Genomic DNA, 13,136 nt, shown 5'->3' with positions numbered 1-13,136 from the left:
ATATCAAACACCCATGATCAAATCTCTTGGTAAAATAATTGTCAAAGTAGAGCTAAAAATTTCCCTATATTATCTCTGTAAGCTCAGGTCTTTGGTCTAATCTAGTTTGTGCAATTCTTCTTAAAGAAAATTATTGTATATTTAATATCTGTTTGCCACTCAATTTTTGTGATAACAACACCATGGGTGTTTATAGTTGTGTCTATAATGTATTTATAATACGTATCTTTAGGGTTTTAGAAAGGTGGCAGATAGGAACAGAGTTATAAGGATATAAAATAATGAGTTGGTTTGCATGAAATAAAGTTTGGTCTGTTTATATACAATGTCATTCCCATGAATTGCTCCACAGAATTCACACAAATTGTGGGAACTTGTATGTCTGACCACTGATGTTCTGTAACTTTCCAGTAAAGAAGTATGAATTCTTCCTCACTCAGTGTTGTAATCACTTATCATCCCAACCATATCATTGATTCCTCCCCTCTCCATCAAATGACCATGAATTTGTCTCAAGAATTATAAGCTTGGGGGGGGTGCCTGGGTGGCGCAGTCGGTTAAGCGTCCAACTTCAGCCAGGTCACCATCTCACGGTCCGTGAGTTCGAGCCCCGCGTCAGGCTCTGGGCTGATGGCTCAGAGCCTGGAGCCTGTTTCTGATTCTGTGTCTCCCCCTCTCTGCGCCCCTCCCCCGTTCATGCTCTGTCTCTCTCTGTCCCAAAAATAAATAAACGTTGAAAAAAAATTAAAAAAAAAGAATTATAAGCTTGGGGAACCTGGGTGGCTCAGTCAGTTAAGTGTCTGACTTTGGCTCAGGCCATGATCTCACAGTTTGTGGGTTCGAGCCCCATGTCAGGCTGTGTGCTGACAGCCCATAGCCTGGAGCCTGCTTTGAATTCTGTGTCTCCCTCTCTCTCTGCCCCTCCCCGCTTGTGTTCTGTCTCTCAAAAATAAATATTTTAAAAAATATTAAAAAAATAAGCTTGTATTTATTTCCCAAGACACTTCTAACTTATGAAAAACTAGTTTGTGATAAGAGGAACAATGGATAAAAAAGAGGAAATAGACATAGTGTTCCCTTCCATCTTTGCCCTCATTCATATCCTACTATTCCACTGTTAGCTCTGATGTTGGTACCATATCCAGAACATCTACCAATGGCTAACTGGTCTGTCTGAATGGAAGAAATGTTTTTTTTTTCCTCCATCCTTTATTATGAACAAAACTTGAGGGATTGAAGGAACAGATTTGCACATTTTGGTTGAGATTTTCTGATGAGTTGGGAAGAGAATGTGACTCAAGTCAAAATATCCTCCCAAGGTGGATGCTGTGTCTACATTACATTACATTACATTACAAATGGGGCAAAGAAGGAAGTAGATGAGTCAGGAGAAAGAATATACAGAAGATGCTATTGATGTGATTGGTGCTTTGTCCATATCACTTTACAGAACTGTGTACCTACTCTTTGCCCCTTATGAGTGTTAGCTACTCATCACTCACATTTGCTGCTTAATTCAGGTTATTATTCTCAAGTCAATTGGAACTGCTTCACCAAGATTATGGCCCCTGCTCCCCAGGAAGCAGACCACAGGCAAATACCAACTCTTTCCTTTCTAAAGCTAAACTCCAGCTGGAACTATGTCTTTGATTATCTCCTTGCCATGCCTACCCTTTTATTTTCTCTTGCTCCTTGATCAACAAATAGTAAAAAATTCCCAAGAGAAAGACTTCTCTGAATCTGTAGTGAAGGTACCTAGAATGCCTGAATGTTACCTTCATCTATATCGTGAATATTATGGGGTAAGAATAGGACTTAAAAACTGCATGACACCAGAGCTGAGATCCACTGCCAGGTAAGGCCAGAGGGAAATATTTTAACTCAGAAAGTTAGATATTTTTACTAATGAAGCTGTCTCAATATCTTCAAAACACATAGTCTCATGAAAATTGAGCTCTGTGACCCACAAGAGACAGGCACTGATGGTGTGACCTTTGTCGGGAAACACTACGTCAAAGAAAGGCTTTCACTACCTGAAATGGGAAGTCTTCCCAAATCAGAGAGATTATGCCTCTGGGATTCTGTACTTCACAGGCAGTATTGCAGGGAATATGAAAGGAATGAATAAGGTTTGGAAAACACATGCAGAGCAGAGCCATAATGGCCACTTAAGGAAATGGTGCCCCACCCACTTCCTCCCAGTGCCCTCCAACCTGGCTGTTTGGAGTGTTGGTTGATAAAGGCTAACAGCTGCTCCCATTCTCCAATGACTTGTCCTATGCCTCATGTTGGAAAGTTATCCTGACTGGGGTGTCTTGCAGCAAATGACTTCCATCTGTTCTAGAGAAAGTGGTGCTTCCAGAAATAGTTACACACATGCAATATGAAGTTCTGTGGATGAGAGGGTAAATTTTCCTACTGATGAAACAGAGAGAACATTGGAATTCTTGTTGTTTGTCTTATGTTCTCATTATGTTACCTCATTTTCAGCTCAAAATATGATTTTCCAAATCAAGTCACCCTTAAGTTTGCACTTGGCAAAGAGTTTTCAGGGAAAGGGAATTCAGACTCAAATCATTCTCAGAGACTGACTCCTACTAATTGTGACTTCTCAGATCCTACTGACTTTGAGAAAGACTTATGGGCTGAGGAGAGTTCAAGAGGAACTTAACTGAATCTGAAATGTCAGAAGCTAAATTGTGACCTGTATGGTTCACTACATTGGACCCGTTCTCATTTTAATTTCTCGCAGTTGGGCTAGACTCCAGGACAAATTTAGGAGACGAGGCTAAGACAAGACAAGAGAGCTCATCAGATCCTTATCCATGCCAGAATGTGACTACAGCCCTTTCTACTCAAGTACAAATTATCAGAGGAAGTTAAGGATGGAAAGAACACCTTCTCCATCTCTACTACTTCTGTTCATTATTATTTATTATTATTACTATTCATTATTACTTAAAGTAAAATTTATTCTAAGTAAAATTCCTTATTACTTAAAGTAAAAGAAGATTTTTTTTTATTTGACTTATATTCCGAAGGCAAGAACTATTATCTCTGGATAAGACTTACTAAGAGAAAGATAAAAAGCCTACTGTTTCAAAGAATTCATCAGTAACTGCACTCATTTGTGAAATGATATCACTTTAAGAATGCACGTGTGAAGGGCGCCTAAGTGGCTCAATTGGTTAAGCATCCAACTTTGGCTCAGGTCATGATCTCGCAGTTGGTCAGTTCGAGCCCCACATCCCACTCTGTGCTGACAGCCCAGAGCCTAGAGCCTGCTTCGGATTCTGTGTCTGCCTTTCTCTCTCTGTCTCTTCCCCACTTATGCTCACTCTCTCCCTCTCTCTCTAAAAGAAAAAAAATAATAAACATAAAAAAAGAATACATGTGTGAAATACTGTATAATAAGTCATCTCATTTGAAACCAAGGGGAGGTAATTGTCAGGGAATTATCAAACTTCACTTAAATTTCATGAAATTCCTTGTTCCTGGATTCAGGAATGACAAAGGCAAATGCAGTTTTGTTGGTATCTTCTCTGTTCAGGTAGAGATCAGAAAGGACAAAGGTGATTTGACAGCATGACTTCCATCTGAAGAAGAAGCTATAATAGAAGAAGCTATAATCCTGCTTTCTGTCTGTAGCAAAAATGTGGGGTTACAGGACACAGCTCTGTGGGTCCTCCTACTTCCCCAGAGGAGGCCAGGAGAAGATATCTCAGAAGCCTAATTATTTAGCAGCCAAAGGGACCCTGGGGAAGCGTTTTCCTATACAAATAACTTTACCAATTAGTCCTAATAGCACTCTTCAAAGATAACATTTGCATCGGGTTCTATATCAAGACCACAGTTGCCTCTGCCCTTAATTCCTAGTGCCCCAGGTAAGGCTGGGGTGACCATGAGAGAATGAGAGGGAGAGAATAGGGAAGAAAATAAAGATTGCTCTTCTTGGAATACTCTTCCTTCATGTAGATGTTACAAGATGGTGAATAGAGAACTGAGGAAAGCTATGTGTATCCATGGATTGTGTCCAGAGTAACAGATTCTAACAGAAATGTTCCCTAAAAAGAAAAACTCCCTAGAAAATACTGACTCTCTGAGATATGCAGTGCTTTTTTTGTTTTGTCTTGTTTTATTTTTAAATCGTGGGTGCATATACGCATAATCGAGAGATCCAGGTTGCTACCTAGACCTTTTTGGTAGCCCAGGGCTATCAATATTATTTTTCCTACAACAGGAATATTCTTTGGAAGAGGTGGGAAGAGGAAGAGGCTGCTGTTGGGAGTACAGGTGCAGGGCAGGGCCATCATGACATACACAGGTTCTGACATCACATCTTTTCCTCCTCTTCATGCTATTCTCTACGTTCAGTTTTCTGTCTCTCATATCTCCCTATGTTGCCTTTCTGTCCTCCCCTTCCTCTTCTTTGTGCTTTTTGCCTTCAGTAATTTGATGAAGTTTTAGTTATAGGACAAAACTCTGTGTGTGTGTTCTTACCTCTATGCCTAACCTTAAGAGTTGCCATTCCTTTAAGATTTGGGGTGGTCACAGTGTAAGAGCTCCACTGGGGGTAAGACCCAGTCAGGACTGGTCAGGAATATCCACCTTTGAGAAAATATTAGAGTTTGGAGGGCCTGAGGGTGACCACATATGCAGGGTGTTGGTGAGTTATTGGTCACTCTTAATTGGACATTTGTTTGGTAAAGGCTGTGCTTCGATCAATCAGCTTACACATTAGCCAATTAGTATATCAGTAAGTAGTATTTGGAAGTCAATGTCAATACATAACTCAGTTTAATGTCAGCTTACCAGCCAGTTGTTGCATCACTGTGTTACAAATAAGACTACTGAAATTTCATTAATGACAGGATAATCTATGTCAAAATGTGTCTTTGCTTCCAGGAAGGCTGAATGCATTCCCATAGCAGTCAATAAAGAAAGCAATGTTAGCACTGGATTGAAAATACATCCATGTTTCAATTGGGTGAGTTAATTAGAGCCCCTACGTCTGAGACGCTAGTAATATGATGTAAAAGACAAAACATTTTGCATTAAGTTTTGTGCAGGAGCCTGGGTGATGCAGAAGAGACATATGGGACTTAGCTACAGGGAGAGAGCAAAGTGAGGAATAAGATTTAAACACACACACGCACAAACTGTAATGGACATAAGGAGGAGGGAATAGGAAGATGACAGGATGGAGATTACATCCAGCTGAATGTTAGGTGCAAGTGCAAGAGAGGCAGAAATCACCAGATGTGCCCAACCACAGCCAAATGAAATGAACTGAACCACGTATATGAGTGGAAAAGTAACTGTGTAATGTTAGCCACTGAGGCTTTATAGGACTTTGCCACGGGGCAATTTGTTTTAGATTGTCTAATTGACACATTAACTTTCATAGATTTTATATATTAGTTTAATATTTAATGCTACTGTTTTCATTTTCGATCGCTGTGCAGCAAATTCCCACAAACAGCTGCTTAACACAAGACTTGTTTATAATACCACAGTCCTGTAGGTCACAGTCTGGTAGGCTTGCCTGGGTCTCTGTTAGGGTGTCATGAAGCTATAGTCAAGGCAGTGGCCGGGCTGGGGTCTTGTATGAAGGTTCTAGGGAAGAATCCACTTCCAAACTAATTCATGTTGTTGGCAGAATATATTTCCTTATGGCGATAAGTCTGATGTCCCTAATTTTTTACAGGCTGTCAGCTGGGATCTCTCTCTGCTCCTAGAAGCTGCCTGAATTCCTCCCTATGTGGTCCCTTACATCTTCCAACTAGCAACTATCTGTCACATTCTTCTCAAACTTTGAAATACTTGGGTTTTCATTCCACCACTAGTCTGTGAAAAATCTTTGCTTCTAAGGGTATGATTAGATTAGGTCCACCCTGCATCTTCTTTTAATAATAGCTTATTTCATTTTAATGAGCTAAATATGATTACCTCAGGTAGAATTTAGGAATTGAAAAGAAATAGTCACTTCTAAGTTTTCATCTGTTGTCTTTAGCACCAAAAGCAATGCTTCCTTGAAGCAAAAAGTTTAGTAATATAACAGTCCCATGGGGTTAGGAGGTACCTGGACAAGCTTCAGGCACCCCACTCAGGGGTGTCCTGAGTGAGTTGGTCCTCTGTGGTTGCATAATATACTTACCCACACAAATTATTATAGTGTGAGCTATAATTCAAGTATATATGGTGTCATCGAAAGAGAGCTTTTTTTTGTGACAAGACCATGAGGTTTGTGTCCTTAATGCCAAGTCAAGTCCCTCATATAGGTAGGTATCACCAATTCCTATTTGGAGAATCAGTGGACACATATTGTGAATGGTGGATCCAAAATGAAAAGACTGACTTCTTTCCTACAGTATATAATATGTTCACCATAGAGAGGAGAATAAACTAGATGACAGAAACAGAGATGGACAAAGATACAGATATAGATGGACTGTATTTTAGAGATGGTGGACTAAATACAATGTAGTATTAAAATTACTTTTGACTTTTTCCTTTTTATTCTTTTTAAATTTTTTTGTTTATTTAGTTTTGAGACAGAGAGAGACCGAGCATGAACAGGGGAGGGGCAGAGAGAGAGGGAGACACAGAATCTGAAACAGGCTCCAGGCTCTGAGCTGTCAGCACAGAGCCCGACGCGGGGCTCAAACACTTGGACCGCGAAATCATGACCTGAGCTGAAGTCAGACGCTTAACCGACTGAGCCACCCAGGCACCCCTTTTTTTATTCTTTTTAATGTGGCTACTAGAATATGTAAAATCACACATATGGCTCAAATTATATTCCTACTGCACAGGGTTGGTCTAGAGAGAGCTTTTTTGTTTCTTTTCAGGCATCCACCATGTGGTCCAACATCAGTGCTGCCCCTTTTCTACTGACTGGCTTTCCAGGTCTGGGGATATTTCATCCTTTGATTTCCATCTCTTTCTGTGTCATTTATGTCTCCATACTCCTTGGCAATGGCACCATCCTCTACCTTATCAGAGAAGACCACACTCTCCACCAGCCGATGTACTACTTTGTGGCTCTGTTGGCAGCCACAGACCTTGGAGTGACTTTGACAACAATGCCCACTGTGCTTGGTGTTCTGTGGCTTGGTCACAGGGCAATCAGCCAAGGAGCCTGCTACTTTCAGGCCTATCTAATCCATTCACTCTCTATTGTGGAGTCTGGAGTCTTGCTTGTTATGGCCTATGATCGTTTCATTGCCATCCACAGTCCCCTGAGATACACCTCCATCCTCACCAATGCTAGGGTGGTGAAGATAGGTCTGGGGGTTCTAATGAGGGGATTTATACTTATTGTGCCTGTAATCATCACCCTCTCTGGATTTCCCTACTGCAGATCCCATGTTCTCTCTCATGCTTTCTGCCTACACCAGGATGTGATCAAACTGGCCTGTGCTGACATCACCTTCAATAGACTCTATCCTATAGTGCTGGTCTCATTAACTGGCTTCTTGGACTCTGTGCTTATCCTGATCTCTTATATTCTAATCCTTAATACTGTCATGGGGATTGCCTCAGGTAAGGAGCAGGCTAAGTCTCTAAACACTTGTGTCTCCCATATTAGCTGTGTTCTGGTTTTTTATGTCACTGTTACTGGGTTGACCCTTATTCATAGATTTGGGAAATATGTGCCACATGTGGTTCATATTATCATGAGCTATATTTACTTCCTCTTCCCCCCATTTATGAATCCAATCATCTATAGTATTAAGACCAAGCAGATAAGGAATGGCATCAATCGCCTTCTCTCTTTGCATAGAATTTGATTCTGATCTATTTACCTTGGAGTCTGTCCCCACTGTGGGATGTGTTTCTTGGGAGCATGGACTATACAAAGCCAATGTGGCTCACAGTCAAAGGGACCAGCATTCCTGTCATTTAAATGACACAGACTCATCATGCTGATTCTTCACCCCTTGCCCCCATCATACTCCCAGGGACATTGACCTTAGTCCTGGTGCTTTGTTTGATAGGTTGGTTTGCTGTATACTGTCATTTTTTAGTCGGTCAGAATTATTTGTCTTCATGGTTAACTGAGGTCAATGATATTTGAAATGGCTGCAGAGTCTATACGATGATAGGGGAATAAAATAGCTTGAAAGAGTTTCCCAACACTTTGTGGAAAACAGTTAAAAATTTCTTGTGTGCTTGAGAGTACATCAGAGATGACAGAGGGTCTTAGAAAACCCTAACGGTTCTGCATGTCACTAAAGTGGATCGGAAGGAAATGAGAATAAGATATTCAGACCAAGAGAGGTCTTGCCACCAAAACAACCCATGGCCAAACAAGTGCTTGGATTCCAGCAGTGTCAGCATAGCTAGATGCCCACCATGGATTAATGAGAAGGCTCTGAGTTGATAATATGTGGTGTCCTCAAACTTATGGGCTGAGGAATTCAAACCACTGCAATAAAATAAAGTTCCATTTCTTGGACACCTGAAGTTTTGTTCTGTGATATGCACTTCAGAACCTCAACATATGCCTAATGGAAAAGGGATACTAGTCAAGGAAGCATTCCAATATGTATGCAGGGGCAACATTTTGTCTTTTTTTTTTCTGGATTGAGGGGATAGTAGTAAAATGAACTATTTTCAGGAAATATTGTAATTTTCCAGACTTAAAACACTTAAGATATTTAAGGAAAGCTCTCCCAGGGCTTCCCAGGCATTTTATTCCATACAGGGGTAAACATGATGAGAATCTGTCCATGAGCAATACAGGAAGAGAAGCTATATTTTATTAGTTCATCATGAGGTAAAGAGGGCTAGGGAGAATGGTGTACATTCAGCAAAATTATAGAAAATTGTGTTGGCAAATAAAATGCTAATGTATTCAATCAATAATTAGTCCATGACATACATTTATTTGTTTGTTTATTTATTTATTTATTGGAAAAGGAATTGTCAGGATCCCCAGAGTAATTTCCTGTAACCAACAGATTCTCTTGTAAAATAATTTATTTCTCCTTTGAAGATGGCTATTTATAAAATAACCTTTGAAAAATCATTGACTTAGGGGCACTTAGGTGGTTCAGTCACTTAAGTGTCCAACTCTTTTTTTTTTTAATCTTTTTTTTTAATGTTTACTTATTTTTGAGACAGAGAGAGACAGAGCATGAACAGGGGAGGGGCAGAAAGAGAGGGAGACACAGAATCTGAAACAGGCTCCAGGCTCTGAGCGGTCAGCACAGAGCCTGACGCGGGGGTCGAACTCACAGACTGTGAGATCATGACCTGAGCCGAAGTCGGACGCTTAACTGACCGAGCCACCCAGGTGCCTCTAGTGTCCAACTCTTGATTTCAGCTCAGGTCATCATCTCACAGTCATGGGATCAAGCCTTGCCTTGGGCTTTGTGTTGACCGTGGCAGAGCCTGCTTGGGATTCTCTCTCTCTGTCTCTCTCTGCCCCTTCTCTGTGTGTGCTCTCTCTTTAAATAAATAAATAAATAAATAAATAAACAACAAAAAAGAAAATCATTGATTTAGATCTTCTATCATTGTTTGCTCTCCTTTTTAAAATTTCTTTAATGTTTATTTATTCTTGAGGGACACAGAGATAGAGTGTGAGTGGGGGAGGAGTAGAGAGAGAGGGAGACCCAGAATCTGAAGGAGGCTCCAGGCTCCGAGCTGTCAGCACAGAGCCCGACATGGGGCTTGAACTCACAACCTGTGAGATCATGACCTGAGCTGAAGTTGGATGCTTAGCTGACTGAGCCACCCAGGCATCCCAGTTTGCTCTCATTCTTAATTCATCTAGCTTTTTTCTTCATTTTAACTAGGTTTTTCCCATTAATTCTATGAAAGAGAAAAGAATAATAAGTCTGTGTAGTCCAAGCAGTTCAAAAATTAAAAATAAAAATATAAAACAAGAATTTAAAAGCAAGGGAAAAGATACATTAAAAAAAATCAAGACAATGGTGACATAAGTAAGTCTAACATAATAAGTATCTCTAATAGAGTGATGCCTAGAAATGAATTCAAATAAAAACAATGAACTAGACAAAGTAATTCCATATTTATACACTATGTAAACAAGATGTAATAAGCATGATCTTTATTTTTATCATCTATCTAAGCAAAAACATCTTAAAAATTTAACATTTCATAGAAATACAGTTACCAATTTTACTTCACCTTATTATTATGTATAAAATTTTATTCTAACTTTTACAATATATACTTGTTCTCAAACTTGCTCAGATAACATGGATGGAGTATATCTAGAGGTATGGAACACACTATTACATTTAAAAATGCTAAAACTAATCATGTAATACCTTTGAATTTAGTAAGTTTATTTATTTGCATCAGTTTATTCTTAGGAAGTATGGAAAATTTGTTGAAATTAAAAAAGCACAGTATGGCAGAAAGAATGTGGTCTTTGAAGAAAAAAGCACCTCTCCTCTTGCCTCCTTCACTTACAACCTTCGTGATCTTAAACAAGTCATTTAATCTCTGAGCCTCATTATCTGTCAGTTAAGAATAACAAAATGCAGGCTATTGGCACTCATATGTCCTATTAATTTTATTAGTATTATCTTAGTATTAGTATCAATAATTAATTATGTTAGTATTAATTATATTAGTTTGCCAAAGCCAAACATCTGAAAATTTTGACCTGTCAACACTCAAATAGGAGGGAAGAACACTTCAGTGAGTAGGAAATCATTAAATATATAATGATTCTTTCATATGATGAAATACATAGCTAATAAGAATAATAATTATATGTTTTAAATAGCTTTTGGAAATGATGCTCTTTCAAGCTTCTCCCTGGGTCACTCCCAATGTCATTTTCTCCTGGGACGACACAGGGTATCCAGTCCACTGACACTTTTATTTCTGATTCCTTCTTGTCTTCATTTGCCTTGACAACCTAGATGGTTTTATTTTCAGTTCTTTGGAGGCTCTGATATCACTATCCTATATGTTTTGTTTGTTTGTTTGCTTGGGTTTATTTAATTTAATTTAATTAATCTATGTTTTTAATGTTTATCTATTTTTGAGAGACAGAGAGAGACAGAGCATGAGCAGGGGAGGGGCAGAGAGAGAAACACAGAATCCAAAGCAGACTCCAGGCTCTGAGCTGTCAGCACAGAGTCTGACTTGGGGATTGAACTCATGAACTGTGAGATCATGACCTGAACTAAAGTCAGAAGCTTAACTTACTGAGCCACATAGGTGTCCCTGTTTGGATTTATTTTAAATTGATCCTAGACATTTCATTCTTTTATACTCTTTTGAGAAAACTTAACAAAACAAAGCAGAATTACCCCTTATGTAGATCTGAACACTTTCCAGGACTTGTGCCAATATATATATAAGTTAACTTACACAGTTTTGACCATCATTCTTTACTAACATTCACGAAAATTGTTTCCACTACGTCCACCATCCCCATTTTACAGATGAGGAAACTCCAGTGTTAAAGACACAGAACTTGTAAGAAGTAGCTTTGGGCTCATACCTACGCTCATACTTCAGGGCCCATGCTCTTAATCACTACTTCTAGTAACTTGAAACAGTTTCCAATCTGATCTGATTATTGATCATTCTAAGGTCCTTCCTCCTACTCTCATATTTGTTTTTTAAACTCAAGATGCACATGTATAACTGCTTAGGAGACATTTTTACCTGACTGCTTATAGACACAGAAAGCCCTCAACTGAATGATTCTCTTCATTCTTTCCCCAAATCCAGTATGTAAAACAGTGCTTAGTGCAAAAGAGTCAAATAACAAATAACTGTTGATTACTAAATAAAGTCGGTCTCTTCTGTGATCCCTATTTTAATATCTCCACCCAGATAAAATCAGAAATGCAGATACCATCTTTAACAATTCTCTCTCCTTAATCTACTGCCTTCAGTCACCAACCTCTCCTCTTTCTTTAAAAAAAAAATTCTTTTAATGTTTATTTATTTTTGAGAGAGAGAGAGAGACAGAGTATGAGCAGGGGAGCGGCAGAGAGAGAGAGGGAGACAGAATCTGAAGCAGGCTCCAGGCTTTGAGCTGTTAGCACAAAACCCAATGCAGAACTCAAACTCACAAACCATGAGATCATGACCTGAGCCAAAGTCAGGTGCTTACCCTACTGAGCCACCATGGCACCCCACCAACATTTCCTCTTTCTAAGCCATACAATCCTTCTCCCTTCCACTTCTGTGCAGCCCTACTGACAATACCTCATCACATCTACACCAACACTGTTTCTCTCCTGGATTATTGTAGTTGTATCCTACACTCTCCTCACTCACTCTTTCTCCTTTTCAATGTGTCCTTCATACTTTAACCAAAGTACAATTGCAAGAGAGATTATCTGATCTTGACCCCTGCCCCTTTATTTCACATTCATTGCTCTCAGGGTGAAGTCACAACTCCTTACATGATTTGTAAGACCCTACATGATTAGAACCTGATGCACTGTAAGTGCAGAGCCCCATGTGGGGCTCAATCCCATGAATCGCATGATCATGACCTGAGCCAAAATCAGGAGTCAGATGCTGAAGTGACTGAGCCACCCAGGTGCCCATGAATTCATCATATTTCTTTACTACCTTAGGCTTGTGCACTTTTTTTCTCTCTCTTTGGCACTAAACTCTATCCTTGCAACTACTATGTTTTATCCTTGCAACTACTATGTTCCTTACCATCCTCATTGTTCGGTTCTCAGCTGAAATCACATTTCCTCTGGGAAGTTTTCCCTGATCCAAGAGATATTCTCTATGTGCTCCCTTTAGCATGCTATCATCTATGCATTAGTGATGAAAATTTGCAGTAAATATTTTCTTTCTGGCACCCACTATAATGTTATACTCTGTTCGTTGTTAAGCTGACATAAAAAGGCTAATGGTCTAAAAATAAGGTAATTTTTTAAGACAGAAAGTTGGCTGGCCCCATAAACATGGATATTAAGAAATTCACTCATGTTCTTCTGAATCAGAACTTATTTCCCCAAAGACATAGAAAAGACAAAAATGCAACTGGAATTCATAAGCTCTATGATCAACAATGGTACCTATGACCCCTGAGAGAAACTGGGGTACTTATGGCAGTTGAGGTGGACAGTAAGAAGGACATGCATGGATTTCTTAAACCCTGAAGCTGAGGA

General features: G+C 39.4%; 1 protein-coding gene across 1 annotated transcript; it reads left to right on the top strand.

The window, feature by feature from the left end:
* Nucleotides 1-6,860: 6,860 nt before the first annotated feature.
* LOC125176968 (olfactory receptor 51B2-like) lies at nt 6,861-7,793 on the top strand. The gene has a single exon (XM_047878938.1). It carries the CDS (start codon nt 6,861-6,863, stop codon nt 7,791-7,793), a length of 933 nt encoding a protein of 310 aa, XP_047734894.1.
* Nucleotides 7,794-13,136: the final 5,343 nt, after the last annotated feature.

This window comes from Prionailurus viverrinus, chromosome D1 (genome assembly GCF_022837055.1).
Source record: "Prionailurus viverrinus isolate Anna chromosome D1, UM_Priviv_1.0, whole genome shotgun sequence".
Classification (NCBI taxonomy): domain Eukaryota; kingdom Metazoa; phylum Chordata; class Mammalia; order Carnivora; family Felidae; genus Prionailurus; species Prionailurus viverrinus.
Note: the sequence above shows the minus strand (reverse complement) of the source record. Positions and strands in the feature narration are given on the sequence as shown.

Excerpts from the sequence above, each read along its gene's own strand:
- LOC125176968 (XM_047878938.1), top strand. The coding sequence starts at position 6,861 with ATGTGGTCCAACATCAGTGCTGCCCCTTTTCTACTGACTGGCTTTCCA.